General features: G+C 42.6%; 1 protein-coding gene across 1 annotated transcript in view; it reads right to left on the bottom strand.

The window, feature by feature from the left end:
* The window catches only part of PRMT8 (protein arginine methyltransferase 8), an 889,949-nt gene that overhangs the window by 193,456 nt on the left and 672,779 nt on the right, over positions 1-23,714 (bottom strand). Inside the window, exons 5-7 of the mRNA XM_069628294.1 lie at positions 20,175-20,317; positions 19,625-19,712; positions 12,116-12,231 (exon numbers count right to left, since the gene is read on the bottom strand). Of these exons, the coding sequence (XP_069484395.1) occupies positions 12,116-12,231; positions 19,625-19,712; positions 20,175-20,317 (347 nt within the window). The remainder of the gene's footprint in view (positions 1-12,115; positions 12,232-19,624; positions 19,713-20,174; positions 20,318-23,714) is intronic.

Raw genomic sequence — 23,714 nt, 5'->3', positions numbered from 1 at the left:
AAATATGCACATAATTAGTGTATTTTGGATAACCGTCATTAATGTGATTATGGATACTACTTTTTCATGAACGGTTTAACTGAAAATGTTTCCTCTCTTTTTGTCTCTAATAAAAAAAAGATGTCTGCCCATAAAGAAATATTCGCAAGCCAGAAGTGGCGAATGCTAAAACTTTCTTTGAAGATACCTTTCAAGATGTTAATGCCAGCAGATATATGGCTTTAATATGAGTTCAACACAGATCAAATGATCCATATCATGACAATTCTTTGTGTATGGTCTTTGTCACATATGGGTAGTCCTAGAGGGACAATCCATTGTTGGTATTTTAAGTATACACTCTAAAAGCAACATTTTTTAAAATCTTTTTTTTCTTCTCGCTACCCATATATCTGCTATCCTATAGGGAATATGCTGCTTAAATTATGTCAGAAAAGAAAATAAATAAATAAGAAAATAATTGCACTGTATTGGTCTATTGATGGGAGTATAGGCAAGAAGATAGGGATAAGCTAAAAATGCAAAGACACACAAAAAAAGAAAATATCTATATATATATATGATATGCTGGGATGGAACTAGCCCATTTCCTCGCCGACCACTTTGTTTGGGGCCTATTTGTTCTTTTTATACCACATTTCACTACAAATGTAAATGGGGTTTGGGTTTGGGTATTTAGAAAAGTGGGGGAGACGTGAGGGGTATCTCACTGCATTTCCTATGGTGAAATGTGGTAAAAACAAATGTGCCTTGAACAAATTGCTGTGAGGAAACATCCGCTGGAATAATGCCACCATGACAACATTAAATGATGTAGATATGGAAGTATAAGAAATGAGTACAAACACATTCTGGTTGTATATGGAAACAAAAGAGTATAGTTTGCACAACTAGAAGGTGTGGCAGGCTAGACGGGAAGTGAGAGTTAATTAAACTTCAATGGAAAAACAAAAAGATTGATGTAAGCACATTTTTAGTAATAAAAGTATAGGCTGCACCAGGGCACATAAGGAACATAGCAGAAGAATGTATTTGTATTAGCTTATTTGTGGGTATGGAGATGAGTTGAGCTGGACATGTGTTAATCTGTAATAAGATGTATTAGCAAATCTGTTTTTCTCTTTTATCAGTGTGATGAGAAATTGCCTCAAAAGCTGAGTTAAAATCTCAGATTGCTATCACACCGCCACCTTGCAAAACGTGGATAATAACAGAAACACTAGTTTAGTTGTCATATGTTCAGATATGTTCTATGCTTATCTGTTACACACAATATAGCACCGTTTTATTGACCTTGGTAGGATCTATGGCAGAGCTCCACATAAGAGAATTCTAGTCACTGACTTTGGACGGCACATATTTTGCAGCTTGTCCATCAACCAAGTGCAATTCTCCTCTGACATCTTGCAGACAGGTAGGCAGTGGTGGACTGGCCTACAGGAAACTCTGTAGTGTCACCGCACAATGGGCCTCTTTTGTGTGGGTACCTTGGTTTTCTGGTCCTCTTGCCCACTCTCCCATCCACTCCAACCCCTGCCTTCCGTGTTGCCTCGCCTTCAAATCCATTTGAGGTAAAGGATTTCTTTTAAAGCTTCCAGTATGTTATTCCTCACTCCTAACACATTTTATATGTCAGATTTCTCCTCTCTAACTTTATTAAATCGGTATAAAGAGATACGTGTGGTTTACAATTCACCATTTGAACCCATTACTTCCAAATATTCTTCGTTGGGTGGACCCCCCAAACTAATTAAAGGAGTTGATCTTGCTTGTTTCATTTGGTCTCACAGTGTAATGTACGGGCATGTCGAGGGTCACATTTCGTTCCATATCGGCTCTTGCAGCGAGGGTGTGCTGATAAGTATTGTGAAGCTTTTATGAAACGTGTATGTCAAATTCAGAATATTGAGAGCTGAAATGAGAGGGTGGGCATTACTTGTAATTGTCATTGTGTAGAGGTGCTAGTACCATCAACACAAGCAATACAGCATACAAGAAATAACGAAGATTGGAAGTAACAGATTAGAAGAAAAAAGCATTGGTATAGCTATTGTTACTTGTTATTCCCTTATGCTTTATCTGAATTTCAATTACCATCATGATTGTGTCACTTTATATTACTAGAAGGCACTGTCGTCACATCCCTAATACTACTCGGAAGGCTGACAAGTCACTGCAAAACAAATCAGATAATACGTATGTCTTGCAAACTTTGCCAAGCTGTCTAAAAAGTCCCTCACAAGATCATGTGCACTGCTGAAAACTGTAACTCAAAATGTGTTACTTATGATTGCCAGGTGCTCATTGACTGCCCATCAAGATTTACTCAATGCTATCTTTTTACCCACTTCATAAAGGAGGGTGAGCAGAGGAAATTACAAGAACACAAACAATTAGCCCTGTGATATCCCCCAACTCTTCCATGCACACAAGGACGACAGGACATGTCATACATCAAACTATCTTCATTCTTAACTGCTGGCCTCTTCCCCCCTGCATTGCCTCTCTCGCTTAACCACTTCAGTCCATGTTGCCATTTCCTCGCAATACCTCCCCCTCACATATCTCCTATGTCTCTGTTACACTTCCTCAATCGACCTGTGGGGCCTCGTGATGGTTCTCTTGGGTCGTCCTTCTGTCTCATCTCCATCTCCTCTTCCAGCTGGTGTCGAGCTATGTTCCTCATTCTCCTCTCCTTCTTCATCGGGTGCCTTCATCTCTTGTTCGTTATCTCCGCCCTGCTTGAAGCATTTGGAAAACGACGTATTCCTTGTGACAGCCTTTTGGGTGTCGGTGGCTGTCACCATAGTACCTTTTATTTCAGTCACGCTGAGGGGGGTGCTGTCATGTCGGGTATCTGTCTTTCACTGTATTCACTATTTTACCAGCTCCTCTTCTCCTTGCTCTCCTGGTCCGATCTGCTCTTTCCTTTGTGGCCTCCTTTGCCGTTGCATCCCTTTCTCTCATCTTGTTGTCTAGCACTCCTCCCTCGTTCTTCCGGCTCATGGGAGCACCTTGGGGTAAGCGTGTCTTGGTTTGATACGCTCTCATCAGCTCCCCGGGTGGTACCTCGGTCATTGAGTGTGGTGCATTTCTCTAATGGCAGAGCATGCGGCACTGGGCCTGCTGGATTGACACTCCTTCAATGGTTGCCTTTTGGATTGTTCTCTTGGTAGATGGCATAAGCTGCTCTGCCATCTCGTTGGCCTGTGGCCACAGCAGTGTTATTTTCTGGTGGTTGAAGCCTAAATGTCGCGCAAACCTATGGAAGTCTTGGCCACTGAACGGCAGTCCATTGCCCGTATTAACTGCAATGGGGATGCCCCACTCACTGAATACCTTATCTATGACCCCGGCGATCTAGGAGAAAGGCCATGGATTGTGTGTGCTTGACGATGGGGAATCTGGAAAAAGTGTCCATTATCACCAGGAGGTAGTCTGCTGTCTCGAGTGGCCCGTAGAAGTCCATTGCGACACCTTGCCACACTTTCTCTGGGATACATGTGGGTTGCAGAGGAAGTGGCATGTCGCTTCTGGTTGCCCACTGAAATGGGAGGCAGCTCCTCACTGTGTCCTCCATCATCGCTTCCATGAGTGGGAACAACGCCAACTGTCACAGTAGGTTTTTGCTTGCTTCTACCCCTGTGTGCCCTTCATGTGCCAACTGCACCAGCCCTCTCAGAAGGGACGACAGGATAACTATTCGGCAGCCTCTCAGCAGTATCCCCTGTTCACACACTGCTAGTTCTGTGCTGACCTTTGCCATGCGTTCCAGTTCCTGCTTGTTCACTCCTTCGCACTGGCGTGATAGTCTGTTGTAGTATTTCCATTTGTTTGTTGCAGTGAGTTCCATGGCCCATCTGGTTGATGGGTCGGCCTGTGTTGCCCTGGCCAGGTCCTCAGTGGTGAGAGCGGGTGGTAGGGTGTGTTCTGCTACATGGCATGGATATTCTGCGTCGCCCTCCCTTGGTGATAGATCTGCTGTAGTTGGGTGCTTTAAGATGTAGTCGGTTGGATTGCTGTCCCGCCCAGGCCGGTGCACGATAGTCCAGTCATACTCCTGGAGGCAGATTCCCCATCTTTCTATCCAGGGAGGCATCTTTGTGCTTGGATTACAGAAGAGAGACAGAAGGGCCTGGGGGTCTGTCACAAGGGTGAACTTCTTCCTGATTATGAAGTGGTGGAAATATTCACATGCCCATACCGCTGTCAGGCTCTCTTTCTCCACCTGAGAATATGCACTTTCCGTCTGGGACGGGGATCTACTTGCATAGGCCACGACACAGCTTGCAGGGGCATTTGGCTTTTCACGCTGTGTCAGGATTGCTCCCAGGCTGACTGGGCTGGCATTGACCACGAGTTACGTGGGCCATCTTGGGTTGAAGTATGCTAAGTGTGTCACACTCGCTAGTTCCCTTTTGATCGTGTCAAATGCCTCCTGGCATTCTCTTGACCATCGGAAAGTTCATCCTTTCGTGGGAGCCGTCGTAGTGGCTCGGCGCTGATGGCATATTTATGTAGGTATTGGGCACAGTACCCAGCCATCCCTAGGAAGGCTCTTACTGCTCCCACATGGGTGGGTTCCTGTAGTTCATTGATTATGTGCACTTTTTCTGGGTCTAGCTGCATTTATTCCCCCGAGAGGATGTGGCCGTAGTAGAACCTCAGCTTGTCCCTGCTGATGTTGCATTTGTCATAATTCAGGGTGAGCTTGGCTTTCTTCAAGATGTCACACACCTCCAGGAGTGCGCAATCGTGTTCCTCTAGCGTGGTGCCAAACACCAGGATATCATCCGAATAATTAAAAGCCATTTTGACCTGGAGGAGTAGGCGCCTGATGGTCTCCTGGAATATCTCTGTGGCAGAGGAGTTTCCAAAATTCAGCCTCTTGTACCTGAAGATGCCATCGTGGGATGCAAATGTTGTTATCCCTCTGGAGTGAGGGTGCAGCTCCAGCTGGTAGTACCCTTGATTGAGGTCTAGTTTAGAAAATGTAGTTGCACAGTTTCGGCTGACGATCATGTCCTCTATTTTGGGTCCTGGGTGTCTCCCTCTCTCTCTCTCGCTCTATCTCTCTCTATCTCTCTCTCTCGCTCTCTCATTGGCAGTATTTTCCATTCCCATGTTGACACAGAGTCGAAGTCTGTTGGCATTCTTGGGCAACACTAACAGAGTTGAGATCCTTGGTCACACATTCAATGATATTATTGTCTAGAAGCTGTTGCATTTCCCATGACACAGCTTCCTGCAGCTGGAATCACACTATTCTCAGGTGTTGTGTGAACCCTTTGACTTGATGGTTTATGTGTAGGCTAATCACTGTGCCTTTCAGTTTTCCCAGTCCTTGAAACAGTTCGGGGAATGTGTATCTGATCAACTTCTTAGTGAACTGTGCCCTTCTAGGTGGCATATTTATTTTTTTATTTTTTTATTTTGGCATTTGTAAAGTGCGCCTAACCATGAGGCATCTGGGCACTGATATTTTTAGAAGGTACTTTATGGTTACAAGTTGTAGGAACCAAGGTTATTGGTTACATACATATAACATGTTATAGGGAGCAGCTGGATTTGCATACAGTTCATGAATTACAAACAGCAAGGACATTAGATGTGTCAGCATAGGGTGTCAGATAAGGTTGTTGACATGCTATCTGAGCAATCGGATTCACGTACAGTTCATAGGTTACATTTGAAAAGGACATTGCGTGTATCAGTCTGTGAAGTCAAGGAAGGATGTGTAGACTGACTGGGAGTTGGGTAGGGCTAAGCAAGCTATTCTGGTATGGAAAGTCAGGTTTTGAGGTGTTTATGGAAGGTTTACAAGGCATATGGACTTGTATCCGTGCTGGCTTTCACAGAATACTACTACGTCATTGTCATTGAATTTGATGTCAATCGGGCTGAGTGCTTTCACTGTGCGATAAGACAGTAGGCACTTTCCTTGGACTTGGCTCTGGAGAACGTAGATGGTGGTGTTGATCTTCTTCGATTTGAAGGAGAATGTTTTACAGAATTGTCCTATCGACAGGAGCGGTACATTGGCCCCCCATTGAAAAATCCTTGCCTTCGATGGCATCAACTCTTGGGTGTTCCCTGCAAGCAGGAATTCCTGTTTCCCCATAATGTTGACGATTGCCCCAGTGTCAATGAGGAACGTGTGTATAACTTTGTCCATCATCACCAGTACCCTGGGTGCCTTACTGCCGTCTTGTGCCCCATGTATGATGTTCACAAATTCGTTGTGGTATTCCGTGTCTTGTCCATATGAAAGTTTGTCCCATTTCGTGTATGGGTCATCTGATTAGCTGTAGGCATCTGCATAGTACTCTGATCGTGTCGGCGGGAATGGCCTCCCTTCTCGGCAGACCGCCTGGAAATGTCCTTCTTTCCCACACCTGGAGAACCATTGGGTCATTGGCCCTGCATGAAGAAAAAGCTCTCCACAGCAGTAGCATAGTCTCTGGGGGCTTGGCCCCGGTCTCAGCTGCGAGTATCCTTTCCTCTGCGGCCCCCTTGGTGGTGTCTGGTGGTACGTTATGCTTCTTTCCCCGTCCTTGCTGCTGGTAAGGGCTTCTACTGTGTCATCCCTCTCTGTTTTCTTCTTCAGGTTCTCTATTGTGGAGACCTGTTTCACACCCCTTTCGTGTACTTTCGCCACCTCTATCACCTCATTGATTGTCAAAAGCTTCTTCAGGATCTGTTTGCGGAGCGCTGATGACACACACCATTCGATGATGTGGAGTCTAATTGCCTCATCGTCCGAAAAAGCTGAAAATTGGCAGTGAACTAATTTTTGGCAAAGCCTTCTGATGAACCCATCCACCGTCTCATGAGATGCTTGATGGCATTGATGGAACATATAGTGTTTCTAGTCCCTATTTGGTTGCATCACCAGTTTGTTGTCTAGGGCTGCCAGGAGGGCCGAGTATTTGTCTCTGCCTTCAGCTGGGATGGTCTTAATGATGAAATGTATCTCTGTCCCTGCCAAGTTCGTAAAGATATCCTTAAGAACCAGTGACTTCTCATTCCCTGCCGCCTTGATGAAACCAGCAAAATCTTCGACCCACACCATCCATCTGGGTCCTCTATCCGACTGTGGTTGGAAGCTGATTGGGGCAGGCTTTCTCAGAAATGCAACAGTGCCAGCGGTTTGTAGTGGTAAGCCCTGTCCTCCGGCCTGCTCCACCATGGCTGCTGCAATGTGGGTGGTCAGGTCAGCTATTTGTTAGGCCTTTCTTGCCATTGGCCAGTGAGCATGTGAGCTTGTCTGCCATAGTACGTGGGGCATTGCTTGGCGTGAACTTGAAATTGGGCCTGCTTCCACTGTCTCTGCTAGGTCTGTTCTCGTGGTAGAATCTCAGTGTTGGGGTCGTTGGATTTCCTTTACCTGACTGTACTGGACGCAGAGAAGTACGCTGGTGCGCTCGCGCAGCAAGGACGGGCTGCTGCCCAAAGGACGCCGGGTGGCGGGCAAGGACTGTGTGTCACACCCACGTACACACAAGGACGACGTCTTCCCGCTGGTATAAATGAGGACAAACTATCTCCATGTACCCTTTTCGCCAGTTGTTATATCCCTCAAATCTTCCATGAACGCAAGGACGACAAGGCAAGTCATACATCAGACTATCTTTATTGTTAACTGCCGGCCTCTGCCCGTCTGAGGCCCTTCCTCTTTCTCCTGCATTGCCTCTCCCTCTTAACCCCTTCAGTCCATGCTACCTTTTCCTCGCAAAAAGCCACACCGTGCATTACTAATTCAGTTAATGTGCCCTGTATACATGAGACAGTGACACTGATTCATAAGTGTACAGCGTCAACTGTGTAATTTATTTGTAGGCTTAAATGACAAGGGGCCATGGTGTTCACAAAAAAAGAACAAGTCATATGGGTGAAAATAATGCCCTGCATATATTGAGGTGTGCACTGAGCATGATTTCCCAAGGAATAATGAGCTTAGAACGAAAACTTAAAACCTACATTTCTGTAGCGAGCATGAAGTGCATATATCAGGAATGAGATGGATTAAAAAATTGGGATTTAACTGTGGATTTAAATTGTTCACACTTTAAAATATACCCGCAAAATAACACACATATGCCATTTTAGCCACTGAAAACACTACTTGTAAAGTCACACCTTGTAAGTTCAAAACACAGACGTGCACCAAGACCATTCCCGCATGTTTTTGAATATTCCGAAAAATGTAGCGCTGTGGGTGTTCCCTTACATATGCCTGCCCTCTACCCGCCACTTCCATGGGAATGCCCATTTATGCAGCTATGCTTGGAAACTACCTATCGAGAGTTTTGTTTAAATTATGTTTGATTTATGGTTACAAGAATTACACGTTTTTTCAGGTGAAACTGATAATTATGCCTGAAAAAAAACCTTGCAAATCCTGCCTCTGCCCCAAACGTGCCAAAGAATCAACAAATTAGATATGCTTAAACTGAGGCGCATGTGCAAAGAAAGCCCTCTGGCCCATGATAAAACTCACACTATAAAACATAGAAATGTAGCTCAAAGCTAAGAATCCGTGGCTCCACATTATTTTCAGCCCTTGTAGGAGACGTTTATTCTTCTGCAAGACCTCAGATGGTAAATGCGCTGTCCCACCAAGGTCAACAAAGCCACCGCTTCTTGCAAGGTGGATTAACGACTTTGTTACTTATTACATTTGGGCAATTTGAGTTTTATTCTAGGCTCATTTCAAAAGTGCCTTTGATGTAAATGGAAAATTGAAACAATGACCTATACACCTGGTTTAGAATCCTCGTTTTGTGTAAGTGATCACCAAAATAACAGTCCTTCATTAATTTACAGTGTTGGCGAGGGACTCAGTTAGAGCTGTTAAGTGATATGGCTATTCGTAGAAAACACCAATAAACAAAGGTCATCGCTACTCATGGCTGATACACAGATTAATGTACTCACTAAAGTTCAGGGAATCTTGAGGAAAGGCCCTGGGGGCAGTGCATAAAGTGGCACTACAAATCGAGCCGGGGCTCATCGAAGGGGGTGTGGCCTAACAGCGGGGCCTTGATGGCCCGTTAGGCCACGCCCCCTTGACGAGTCCCGGCTCAATGGGCTACTGGCACCCCTGCCAGGCAGCCTGTTGTAGAGATTAGCACCCTCTCCCCTATGGGGGAGAGGGTGCTGATCTCGGCATTTATTTTGTATAGGCTTGCCTGGCAGGGGACAGCGCCTCGCCTATTCAGCCTTAATGGTGTTGCTGCACCTCGCCAGCTGGGGAGGGGCAGCGTCACCATCAAGGCTGAAAGGGTGAGGCCACTGGAAGCAGAGGCCTTTTTCCTAAAGACTGAAACTCCCGCGAATCCGCGGGAGCTTCAGTATTTAGAAAGCAAGGCCTCTGCTTCCAGCGGCCTCACGTTTTCTCCATAATGGTGGTGCCGGCCCAGGGATGCCTCACAGGTGAGGCGCCACCATTATGGCTGAAAGGCATTTTTTTCTGAAGCCTGAAGCTCTCGCACACGAGCGAGAGCTTCAGGCTGTAGAAAAAAATGCCTTTTTGTGTAGTGGCCGGGGCTGCCAGGGGAAATTAGTGGGCCCCGGCAGGGCCCCGCCTCAAAACAAAATTTCGGAGCCTGCCGGGGCCCAGCCCCGGCAGGCCCCGGCCCACTTAAAGCCCTGCCTGGGGGAGAGACTGATTGTGTTGTGGAGTGTTTAGACTGTTTAACAGAAATTCGGCATGTGGACCATGACTTGTACACGTCTTTTGGCAGAGGAAATTCAGAAGATTTATTTAGAAGTCAACGTACTCTAATAATTGCATTCTCAGAAATGAATTACTTCTGTGACAAAATAAAAGGTTGATGGTTACAGAAGCTGGCCTGTAGAATTCCCCTGCTTTAGGTTTATAATTTTCAAACAAAATGGAAGAAAACGCATTAGGTAAATTTAAAAAAATTGCCAATCAACGCACCGCAAGTGGGTCCTCTCTACTAGTGGAAGGACTCTGAGAGGCTTTAGGGGAAAATACAAACAGCATCAGTGTCTTCCAGAATACTTCAAAGGCGTCAAAACTGGAAGGCATATTTAATCTGTAGAAGATGTGTAGTCTGATTTACAAAGCCTTTTTCAATGGGTTTTTCCCATTCAAAAACCCTTTCGTAATTCGGACCCTTTCTGGATTTTGTTGCCTTTTTGGGAATTTGTCTAAAAAGTGCTCAACTAAACTGCTGTTTATTTCAGACCACTACTGTGTAACGTGAGTGGAAACTGCATAGTTAACATGCAGGTGAGAAATGATGTGTCTCGTAGAAATTAAATGAAGAGTGACTTCAGAGTATGTGTAACACAAATAAGAAGTTAGGCACCAAAGTGGTCTCAAACATTGGTTTTCAATGTGGATAGCCAGGTTTTGTATTTATTTTTATTTCCTTTTTCACAATACTTTTTTCATACTAAAGTGTTTGAGATGTTGGCATACAGCACTAGTTACAATTATAATGTGTAATATGTTGAATTATGTAATTAATCCACGTCGACTTGTACAGAACTTTAAAGTACCATCTTTCTTTCAGTTCTATTAATGATATTTAGGAAATGCAAGGTGTTCACGAGTTCTAGTGCTTTGACATGGCCCTCTAATTGAGTGGAAATGTTTTAGGTCTCTCCTGTGTGTCTCTGCAGACTGCAGGAATGCTGATTGCCCTGACAGATTTGTATCAAGAAACATTCAATCGAAGGAATATATATTTTGACCACACATGTTTTGCAAATAAGGAATGAAAATGTGAACTCACACACAAAGTGTTAGACATGTACTTGTATAATTTTATTTTATTTCAGAAAGAGCCTTTGGTTTTCATAAGGCAGAAAAACGGCAGTACTTTTGACCATTGGTAAGTATTGTGTGGGGTATTCCATTTCATTCATTTTAACTCAACTTTGTAATTACAAAAAAGGTTCCTAGTTATATGCAAATCAGTCTCAAACCCAACTGAACCCTAAGCAGCAGTCCAGTATGGTCTGCTAAGCCAGGCTGCCATGTTGAGGAACACAAACAACCCCAAAATATGTTTAAATTGTTGGATCTCATCAGTAAAGGTTTCATTGAATCCCAAAGCACAACAGCAAGGGACCACGGTTTGGACATACCTCTTCCACTTGGGGGTACTTAACTTAGACAACTAAAAAGTGACGTATGGGAGTTCTTGATCTAGTGGTTCATACCCGGTTGCAGTTTTTCTGTTTACATTCCATTGTCTATCAGAAGGGAATTAACCACATGCAACCCAGTCTTGATCCCACCGTCAAAGAAAGCAGCATAGTCAGAATGACTCGGCTGGACCCAGGAAGGGAGAAGTATTAGCTCAAGCATTTCTGTCCATCAGCTTTTGCTACCCTTAATCAAAAACAACATGCAGGGACATTGCTCATTCAAAACTAAGTAAGTTTACATAATACAAGCTGGCTGGTGGTGGTTGACTATCATGCTCTACCAACAAAAGCCACAATAGAAGTCCACTCCAGAAATAATGCAGAGTTGTTGGTCTGGGGCTGCTACAGCTAAGTAGTCATAAATCACAGCACTAGAAGACAGTGACATTAAGCTGCTGAATACTAAAAAACAAACATTTATTTTAAAAGCTGCTGCCCAGAGTGCTTTGTTTTATGGCTCTAAACAGAAGGCGAACTCCCAGGGCTGGCCACAAGGTGGCACTGCGACATGTGTTGCTTGTTCTGTTTTACCTCACGTTACATGTTATAAGGGTTTTTATTGCGGTTTGTAACCCCACCATAATATTCATGGTTGTTGAAAACAGGGACTTGGCATAAACTATTAAACGGGAATCAGGCTAGCAGTCTCCAATGGCAAGCCTAGTGTCATTTTCGAACAATAACCAATATAATTTAAATATATATTTAATAAACCAGATGTCTATTTTTACTGAAAAGAGAACACTTTCAGAAAAGTTTTTTGGGGCACATTAAGAGACAATCCAACAACATCTATGTGGTTAACACATGCCAAACCCCCTAGTTATGAAAAATCCATTCCCAATCTGATGTAAGTGTGAGGCAAAAAAAAGAAAAAAGAAAAAGAAATGAGAAATGTTCATATCATGTACGTTCGGAATTACCAGACCTTTATTAAACAGGAATTGGTCACCACTTGCTTTGGATCTACAATGTCCACCAGGGGCTCCTTCATGGCAACATCCCTAATACAGGTCATGTCAAAGCCGTATACATTCTCCCACCCTGTCAATGCAAATGCAGGGTTAGATGTTGGGTTATCTGCAAGTTCATAATGCAGAATTCATAACAGGACTTTGTTTCCAAAATATTATGCAGATAAATTAATTATGGATGTGCCTGAGGGGCACTACAAATAGTCAGGGGCCCACACGCTATTTGGTCTATCGCGGGGTTCTGTAACCATTGGCTTGCCAGATGTTTCAAACTACAACTCCCATCAGCACTAAGCAGCACTGTCAATGGTGAGGGAGTACTGGATGTGTAGTCCAAAACATCTGTCAAGCCAAAGGTTGGGGACCCCTGGTATTGGAATCGTCTCAGTTAACAAAATGGTGCATGGAAAGCTTTTTCTGAAAGTTGCATTTTTTTTTTGATAACAACCCTAAACATTACTATTAAAAATACACTGCAGAGATATTTCACACTACACAATCTGCACAGTAATCAAATGCACAAGTAAGACAACAAATCAATACATGACATTAATGTATCTTGTATGTACAATAATATTGTCATTTCAGTATTCAAATTAGAGCACTTAATGCATTAACAAGGGACATTTATTTGTGTTTGAAGGCAGTGAAAATGCATCACAATTCTGCAGTTTAGGTGTGTATATTTTAACAACAGAATAGCGTTTATATAGTTTATTTAGGGTGAGTGAGGGACAAGTGGTTTGTGAAAAAGCACAGCCAGGAATACACAGATACATTGATTAATGGCTTTGTAACAACTGGGTTCTCCATAAGAAACACTCCCTGAGGTTTGTGTACTGAATATACTAGCCACTAGAAGAAGAAAACCAGAGTGCGTCGTTAAAAAGAAAGTCCTGGATGGCAGTTACATGTGTGGGTGCAGCATTTGAGTGCTCTGTTCATGGAAAAATCTCTGGTTAATAGTGAAAGACTATCTATTCATTCACATTTAGTTCGATGATGTGCTTATTCCTGGAAACACACTTTCATAATATAGATTACCAATCAGAATCCAACGACGAAGAAGCACATATGCAATCTACTAACTTGCCAAGAGAGGCAGCAACACAGCCTGTTAAACCTGTGATTCCACCCTTGAACTTGGACTTGAAATTTTGCATGTCCAATTCACAAAGATTAGCACTGGAGCAAATCAGGAAATGCTTATCAAAGGAGAAACCCAGGCTGTGCATAATTGATTAGTGTGCAAACGATACAGACCTACACCGGACTCAACCTACAGCTAATCAAACTATTGATCTGTCTCACTTTGGTCAGTTGCAGAATTTGGGATGCAAAGAGGTGTGAACTACCCATATTTAAAAGAAATAGAAAGTGTGATTAATAAAGATACAAATCCTTTAAAAACATTCACAAATCATGAAATCTATTCTCCACATTATCAAGAAATGACATAAAATTAAACACTGTTAAATTACTAGAGAAAAACCTGTAAATCAATCATGCACACCCATGAAACATTAAAAAAGCACTCACACTCAACCGTAATATCACAGCCCAGAGAACACAAAGCCACTGTAATTCTCATCAAAATAATCGCATTACCAAATATCCATTAGCAAATTGTTTTGTGAATACATCGAATTTCCAAGCCTAGTTTCATCAATGCATTTCCAAATTGATACAATCCTGCCTATTCCTTAGGCTGAAATCATAAAAGCACATTTAACTCAGTGCAATTCAGCCCAACATCCATGTTTCTGTTATTAGTGCAATGAATGCCGAAAATTCATCAGTGGCCACTCAAAGCTCAGAACAACTGCGTTCTTGGAACCAATAGATTCTAATCCAATTTCAAAATAGAAAGAAAATCCAATCTTCAACAAAGACCAACACATTACATTCTCCTCTAGTTTGTCTAATGTCAGAGAGTGTAAGTCATCTCCTAATCCCTCATAAATAAATTGGCCAATGTTGGGGCATAGTGTGCCCTACACTGAGACGCCTTTAGTTTGTTGATAGAATTCCCCATTGAAAATAAAGATGTTGTGTTTCAATGTGAACTGTAATAATTCAGTGACCATTTGAGAATGTGTGAGAAAAGAAATTGATCTCTTTTGATAGCAAAAGTCCAAAGTCTTATTTGCGAATGCATATTTAATGGAGGTGTAAATTGCTTTTACATCATATGGCAAATTGAAACGTTTCACTTACTAACCTAGACCAGTGCACTAGAAGACTCACTTCAATTAACTTGAATATTGTGCTTACAAGCACAGCAAGCCCAGAAATCATGAAATGAGTCCATCATAGTTGGTGAGAGGGGATAGGTCAGGGGCAATGCGTTTGTCTTGGAAGAAAGATAACGCAGCGCAACACAGGTTCGAATCCTGATCCTGCTCCTGCACTCATCAACAATTCCCTGGTGTTAAACGCGTTATAAACAAATAATTATAGTTTCGTTTTAGTACAGAAAACTCCAGAGCATCACTTTTTTGAAAAACACAATATTGACTATTATCAGCAGCCACAGAGCAAGTGGAACCTATCACATACCTGCAGTGGAATTCATCCAGGCTAGGTGAAACTGCGGTGCAGCACATCTCTATCAAGCATAAGACAAAATGATAACGGAATGTTTTCTAGGGAGAGTGTATAGTTGAATCTGCATTGCCAATGCTAAACAGAAAACAATTGATATGCCCAGTAACTGATGTCTGACCCCAAACAACAAAAGTAATGAGATAATGAGACATGAGAAAGAAACATTTATAACATGCTATTCTGGCCAAAGTTCCAAGATCAATACAATTCTAAAGGTTGACTGACACATTTTGTCTCTTAATGAAAGCAATAATTCTTATATTGAAGAAAAACCTACACATAATTACAGAAAGGCCACAACATTGAGAAACCACCAGTGCCCAAGTAACATAGCACCAGTACTAAGAGCAGTGCAGCAAACATAGCTTATTGACAATCACATAGGGTTTTCCAAATGCTGCACATATTCAATGTGCCTTTAACCTTTGAACAAAATTGCTATTTTTAAGTAACAATATGCAAAGGAAATTGGGATTACAGACTGTATTTACTGTAAGAATACCTATTTGATGTATGCAATTTTCTGTAAATTTAAGAGAATCTACAAAGACAGTATGAAAAGAAATGTACCCAACAGGACAAGAGAACATCTCAGTTCAATCAAAAAACAGAGATCCCCAGACATCACCTATCCCAACATTGGCAAGAGGAACATCAAAAGCACAACACTGAGAACGTCACATTTCTGGGACTGGAAAAAAGCCAACCCAATCGTTAGAGAAAGCAACAGAAACATATCCATGTGCCAAAGAAAAGCCAAGGCTATCTTCAATGTGAGAGTGACAAAATAAGGTCTTAACACATGCCAGGCAAGGACATTTTGCAGTCTTAAATACATTCCTATGCAATGTTATATCACACCAGGTTTTTGTTACTTTGTGTATTTCCGAGGATGTGCCCTTTTTCCTTTTAAGATACATTCCAATTTATCTAAGTGACCAACAACATATACATGCATGTTGTGGTTGTCACCACAGAGATATCTTAATGTCTATGAGCCATAACACAGACATTGATATATCCTGACGTTGTTATCAACTACTAGTCCTATAGACAAAAATGTGGCCACTAATTTATATTGATAATGAAATTTGCCTTGTTAGTTTGTAAACAACACTATATTCTTCGTAGTCCCTCTTTCACTTCTACTACCTTTCAGAATCTTAGAAAAAGTATGAATGTCACGATCATCTCAATGAAAGATTTTGGATGGGACTATATTACCACTGGTCCTCCGCACATATTGGCAAGATATTTCCTTGGCAACTGCCACTCTCACTGAGACCTTGCAAACCGTTCCACGGGAAGGCAATTTGGAAGCATGAGAGCGCTCAGTTCCTTGTCACAACAGCTCACCACGCAGAACACTTTTAGCAACACGCATTCAAATTAGAAGTTCACACAAGTGTATCAGACTGAAATCTTGCCATGGAACAATGAGTGATACACAAATTGTCTTTAGAAAATGTTTTTCTGAGGGACAGGACTTCTAACAAGCAATCGGTAACTACGACTACACATCACTAGTTTCCTGTCATGGAAGTCAAATTTACAGGATCTCTTCACAATTATGTGAGCTGTTCGAACAGTCCAAATGCAACAACCTGCTTTTCAATGTACTACCAAAAGTGCTATCACATTTTTGTATCACTAATTTAGTACCTTTAGAAAACACTCATTTGAATAAAAGATTATCTTCAAGGACACTCTGAAAGCCAATACCTACCACCCTTTATTTGCACTTTTGAGTCATTAAGAACAGAATAAGAGACTATATGTGGCCTGATAATATGTAATGTTTAAATCTATAAATGACCAGGGGGCAATTTACTCATTGATTGAACAATCAGGTACAGTCTTTCTTGCCCCCTCAAGCCCTGCCCCTCACCTTTATCTTACCATTTTCTTTGTTTAGAAATGTGATGTCAAATTTGTGATATTTTCATGTTGTTGTCCATTGGTTTCTAATACATTTCTCAGTTTCTACCAGAATAGCCTCACAAACCCTTAATTTAGGGGTGATTTGTGATATTGCCTCCTGTTCACACACTTGTAATCATGTTTTATGTTCCTGTACGTGTTATGCATTAATAGTAATAATTCTTCATTTTCTTTTTCTCTGCTATAGTTTATGTTGTGCTATTGCTGTTCTAACATGTATTGCATCTTTTGGCTGGCTAGATAGCATTTGTTTATTTTATGTATGTTTTTTGACTAGTTAATTTTGTCTTATGGATTTACATGCATGGTTAACAATGTATAACAACATTGGTTCACTTATCTTATTATTGTTTACATATGTGATTTATGTTTTCTTCCTTTACTGTATAGAGCAATCTCTGGTTAAGTTATCCCATGTATGTATTTGTTTATTGTTTGCTTGTTAGGCGCTTATACAATAAGAAAATACTGTTTCAAAGCACCCACAGGGCACAGCGGGAAGGAGAGCAGGAAATACATTAAGCATTACAATATAATGTTTAAGAGCAGAAGGTGGAGAGTTAGGGGGACAAACCTTCTATGGCTTGTGAATAATTCAGAATGTGCATTGCAGATAGGAAGAGGGAATAAGGGGTAAGTGCTGGGAGTACGAGCCCATGGGTGGACCATGGACGAAGTGAAAGAATGCTGAGTGCTAAAAAGCCTGGGCAAAGGGAGGTGTAAGTGCGAGTCTCCAGAATGGAGTGTATGCAGATGCAAAGTGCTATGGAAAGACAGGAGCTGAGAGTGTGGGAGGTCATGGCCCTGACGATGCATAATGTCCAAGTATACTGATTCATCCACTGTCAGATTAGCAGAGGAGAGAAGAAGGGAAGGAGGAGGGACCGAGGAAAGTCTCAAGGAGCCTCCGGAATCGGAGAAGATTCTGCTGAAGGCACTGGGGGAGGGGGAGGATATTCCAGAGGAAGTAGCCCGCAGAGGAAAGTGAATGACCCCCCATCCTCTGTTTAGCAAAATGCTTTACACACAAATAGTTGGTGCCAGAGGAGTGCAGTGTTCTAGGGGGAGAGTATTTAGAGAGATACATTTGAAGATAGTGTGGTCCTTGGGTCCAGAACGCCTTGTGGATGATGCAGAGGGATTTGAATTTAATCCGTGCAGCAACCGGGAGCCAGTGAAGACTTTTTAGTAAAGGAGAGATGCGGCCCCTGAGCTTGAGGCCAAGGATAAGTCTTGTTGCCCTATTCTGGGTAAGCTGGAGGGGTCGCAGAGTGAAAGAAGGAAGGTTCAGGAGGCTGCTGTTACCCTAGTCCAGTCTATAGAGAACAAGGGCTTAAGTAACAATGAGCCTCTGAGGGAAAGTGAGAAAAGGCAGAATTCCTTTGAGAAGGAAGAGCTGGTAGTTAGACTTCTTGGCAATGTCCTGAGTGTGAGGGGGGAAGGAGAGGGAGGAGTCAAAGATGAATCCAAGGTTTCTGGCTTCAGTCGAAGGCGCAGAGGGAGAGCCCAAAGAGGAAGGCCACAGTGAAGGGAAGCAGGAGGAAAAAGGGCATTGGTATAGCTTATTAAATATATCAATTCCAGATAATTCACTTAGATACATGACAGTGTAACAAAAGGCACCTTTTTCTAGCAAAACTGGCACCCTTTCTAGTAAAATTCAATAAAGAAATTAAGATTGAAACTTACATTTGGTGTTTTTCATGCATATTGGTGCACTCTGGCCACAATAATGGGGGCATAGAACACGCAACCTATTAAGGCTCTTCTTTTAAAGTGTTAACAAATTTCCTGGGACACTTGTCTCAGAGGTTAACATTTACCAGGGTACTGTTCCTCAATTTATTTGGCACAATTTACCTTTGAGGAACTTTTACATCAAGGTTTTTCATGAAATAAATATCTTTGTGTGGGTATTCTGGTGTTTAAGTGAGATGGATATCACGTTCTGAATCTTGGTGGGACATGGTGGGTCACGTATGAGTTAAGTGGTCCTTGATGTTTACACAGTGATGGGTTGCCCTTTGTGTACGTCTAGGGCAGCACTGGGGAGCCATCAAGTCTGGAAGAGTGCTGGAAATGGGTTGAGTGTTTTGAATTGGGGATGATGGGCCTTTCGGCTTGAAAGGAAGTGCGGGTTGAAATAACTGGGTGCTAGAGGCAGGCTGAGGACCATTTGGTCACTTGAGTAGTGGCAGGAAACGCAAGTATTTTTGAAAGTTGGACGTTATAAACTGGCACTGTCCATGACTCCATTAGCCATTCAACAACCTAACTTAGATGAAATCCCCTAAAACAACCAATTTCCTTGCATTTGACATAAGCATGGCGTGCATTTGATAACAATAAAATGAATGTTCTTATTTTGTGCGTTATAGCAGATCCTTCCAGCTGCTAAGCGACAGGGCGGTATTATTACCGCATTGTAATGGTACTGGATGTATTGACCTTGGAAGCATGAAAGGCCAAATCGTCATGCGGGATTAAAACATGTGAAGTGTAGGCAATCGTGAAGCCAGAAACCATCGGTTTCATGAGGTGCTATCCGCCTGGAGGTGTGTCAGACAACTTACACGTTTTTATTTATTTAAAGCTTCAAATAGATTATCTTAACATCAGGGGCGTTGCTAGGGGGGGGGCTAAGGGGGCTATAGTCCCTGATCTTTTGGTTGTAGCCCCGGATAGAATCTCAGGAGCTACAGCCAAAACACTGGCTAGCCCCCAGTCCCAACATCAGCTTAGCCCCGGGTCTTTTCCAGACCTAGCAACTCCCCTGCTTAACATTACACTTTTCAGAAATAGATCTCGTATCAGCACGTGATTAGGCGCTACAGTTTAGAAGCATTTATGGCAACAAAATAAAAAAACACGAGAAACGTACTAGCGGGTACAGTTGTGAGGGAACAGATACTTACAGTGGATTTTGAAGTCCTTATACTGTCTGTCTTCAATCGCTGCCACATACAAAGCCGCGCGGTCTGGGAACATTAGCCCTCCAGGTTTCTGTTGACGAATGGTGGGGAAATGGGTCTCGTAATCTATTCACCTGACAAAGACATCATATTTTGAACAGCATATATAAGACCAGACACGCGAGCCCTCCCAACCTCTCCCCCCGCCCCCCCGCATGCTTTCTACTGCGCTCCTCGAGTCTGTCACATCTGCTTCCGTGTCACAGTGGTTCCAGGCGCCTGCAGCGGCCATGTCAGGTGAAGATGGCGGCCTGAATCACCGCAGCTGCCACTCACGGGCAGAGCTTTGCAATATATACACTATGATCCACGCACTCGCGGTCATTCTTCGCCTAGTGCAATTTGTCATTCCCGGGGGCGCCTGTCGAGGGTTTCACACGAGCTCGTGTTCTATGAATGCGTTCTTTGCGAGGCAGAGGGGAAGCAGGGCCATGCGAATGCACAAACCCGCAGTGGTGCTGCCAACCGCCGTGCTGACGCGCGAGCCACCTACCAGCCATTTGTCTCGTGCGAAGATGACCGTGTTGAGCATTGACTCGTAAAAAAGGCAGTAGCCCATCCACTCGCTGATGATGATGTCCACGTTATCCACGGGCAGCTCGACTTCCTCCACTTTGCCTTTGAATATTGTGATAACTGAAAGACAAACATTCCATAGACATGCCTTTTTTACAGTACAAACACCTACAATGCTTCATAAGAAATAGAACACAATAGTTTGGCAGATTCTTTTAAACAATCTGCTTTATGCTAAAAAAGTACAAAGAATTCCAGTTAGGAAAAATTGAACCCATGAGGAAATCAGACGCAAGGCATCCTTTTGCAAATCACTTGAGGCAAAGCTTTGGCAGAGTGGAGGCGTGAACGCTATGCAGCGTATTACGTAAGAGTACCTGTATTGCGATGTGCAGCTTCTAACTGTGTTAGCTAGAGATGTGCAATGCACAATCGAGCGGTGGCTTTACCTGACACCCCTATCCTCCCTGGTGGGGGGGGCTCTGGGGGGGAACGGGGTTGGGGGGGTGGGGTTCCAGACTTCACTCACTGTGAAAGGCAAGGTGAACACCAACTACTTTGTGACCTACAGTTTCCATCTCCCTCAGGGCTCAGCGGGCGTGGGAGCTTGTCCCAGTGCATGTTCCATAATGGGAAAAGTGTAAATTGCAGCCCATATGTGATGCCATCCTTCCGACGACCCTGGAACGGAGTAGGCGAAAGGAGGTGTAGGACACCTGTGAGTTTGAGCCTTGGGGGGTAGTGATGTACAGAACAGTGGTGGATTAAATGGGTATATTACTTGCATCGTTTCATCTTTGCGTGGGGCTGATTAGGAAACTAATGCTTTCTGTGGGAAATGCCCCCATGCAAAAAGCCACTTGTTAAAGCTTTTTGCACATTTTGATGGTTGTATTTCTTGTACATTTGGTGGATCTGATAGGCTTTTATGTATGATTGAGAGTGTGTTTGTTACCTTTAGTGTTATGATTGAGATTTATGCAAGATGTATGCTCATTTGATGTACTGTTTGAATGTTACTAATTGAAGTTATATTGGTAGTTAATCCTGTTTAATATTGTAAATAATATTAATATTGTTCATAAAATCATTAATTGGTCCAAATTGTGTTTTGTACTTTATATATGAACTGTTTAGTTACATTTCATAACATGAATCGCATTCTAGGTAGGGGAAGTTGTTTTTGTGTTGTTTTTTTAATGGATTTCCATGTTTTCCCATACCACTAAACAATGCTACTGGATAACTTCAGGTTGTTGTTGTTACATTTTGTGGCAACTTTAACACTGGCTTCACATTGTGTCTTAAAGAAATTGTATTTTGCTAATATCAAAGTGTCATTCTACACTATCTAGGGTGCATTTAAAGGCCCCAAACAGAAGTCCCTTTCACATGAATGGCAGGATTTCAAACACTGAAACAAAAAACGGCCTGGCGTTTGTTGTTGTTTTTCAAGTAAAATTAAAGAGCCATGTGAAAATGGGCCTACCTGTCATTACCAATGGATAAGCAGCATTTTAATTTACAAAAGGAGGAGGAATCAAAAATCCCTGTCACATGGAAAACAGGATTTTTAAACATTGAAAACAAAAACAGCCTGCACAGATGTGTGCAAATAAAAGCAGTTTCAAAAAGAAAAAAAAAAGTATCACTGCTCTCAGAAAAATGACAGGAAAAAAGACCATGATGTGAGGGTTGACAAAAAGCAATGTATATTATGTTTCACCTACAAAACTCTAGTGACATTGAAAGAGCGACTTTGTCTTCAGGGAAAATGTGAACCCCAGGCAAACCCTTTTCCTGGCTGTGGACAAAACTTCACAAGGACATCTCCCACTCCCAGCCTGGATGTCACATCTCCCATCTAATGCCCAATCATGATAAAATGTGCTGCAAAAGGTGTAAAAATTCAGTGTTCTCCAGACCTGCTGGCTCTGAAAGCATTGACTACAATAAAAAAGTTACTCTTGGCTGGAGCATGACTAATATGTGTGAACATGGGGGTACCCACTTCAAAGCGCAAGCTTCCAACACAAAGGAGACTGATAAAAAAAACTCTGGGCATAGGCTAACCCAGTAAAAATAAATGGGCAGCAGGCAGGAGGATGGCCATTTGTCTCGCGTGAAGATTCCCAATTTAAAAGGACTATTATCATCTAGGCCTTTTTCTTAGCCATAATAAGGCTGATGGATTGTATCCATGTACCATTTTTTATGTAATTTCCCAGCGATGTTGGGGATATAAAATTAATCCACCTGTGACTCATGGAACTGTAATGGATAGCTAAGTTGTGTTTCTTCAAATGTGAGAGTTGGTGAGCGGGTAGAAAATGAAATTAGGGATATGCTTAATAACTTACATATTTGTAACTCTTGTGTTTTTTATGGAAAAGGCAAAAAGGTGCTATATGGTGCAGATTTGGTGGTCGGCTTATCTAATTCTCCATGATTAGCTGAATCAGAAAATATGTTTAGTATGGCAGTTGCTGGTAAAATTATGAAGTTATGATACATAACCCGTTTTTGCCAAAAAGTTGAAAGGAGAACAAAGGGCGATTACAAATGAAAATGATATGTTGCTTCAGACCCCTAAACCAATCCTGACTTGGAGGCTGGGTTTGGGAGGAGAGAGAAGGGTAACTGTCCAATCCTAGTGGCAGGAATTAATGCAGGGGACTGCCCCAAGATTGTAAAATTGGTGTTGTTATTGCTGCTTTATAAGGGGGACTACATTAGGACAGAGAAAAAGGAGAAGGAGAGAGGGACAGAGAGGGCTGATGAGACTTACCATTGACAACTGGAAGGAAACACCAGAGATGATTTCTGAGAGTGCATCTGGGTGGAACTGTATGTTTCTATGATGACCTCAAGGCTGACTGGGTCCTATGATGCAGAGCGGGAGGCCATCTTTGAGAGTGGATATACCAGACCCCTGCCCTATCTTCCAGAGTGTCCTGAGATGCAGCTGGCTTTCCTGAACCTTAAACCCAGGCATGCTATGTAAGTAGAACTGAACCCTGGTAAACCAAAAGGTGGGGGAGTCGGGTTGCCTTGAATCCTTTCCCTTTATAGTGGGTGGGGGGGCGCAAAACGGTGTAGATCCTTAGCCTATTAAACCAAAATATTAATTAAATTAATTCCCCATTTGGCAGAACATTACAGGGTGAATTTTGTTAAAATTTGAAATTAACAAAGCTCACTTCACAGTGTGTGCTGAAAAATATAGCCTATAATTTAATTGGGTAATCCTTTTTGTCCTGCTGTACCCAAGTTCTTTAAGGAAGAGGGATGTCTGTGTTCTTAAATCAGTCCAAAAGAACGGTTGTCGAAGCAGCTATTTCACATCAATGTAGCCATTTTTCACATTCATTAGATCGTGCTTTCAACCCAGTTGAAAGCACGATCTAATGAATGTGAAAAATGGCGATGAGGGACAGATCTTCTCCCGCTATCCCTATTAGACCTTATTAGATAGGTGGCGCACCACCGGCCATCTAGGTAGAGCACCCCCGACAGG

This window comes from Ambystoma mexicanum, chromosome 12 (assembly GCF_040938575.1).
Source record: "Ambystoma mexicanum isolate Mex_15411 chromosome 12, UKY_AmexF1_1, whole genome shotgun sequence".
In the NCBI taxonomy this organism is placed as follows: domain Eukaryota; kingdom Metazoa; phylum Chordata; class Amphibia; order Caudata; family Ambystomatidae; genus Ambystoma; species Ambystoma mexicanum.
The sequence above is the reverse complement of the archived record's forward strand: the minus strand, read 5'-3'. Positions and strand labels throughout refer to the sequence as shown.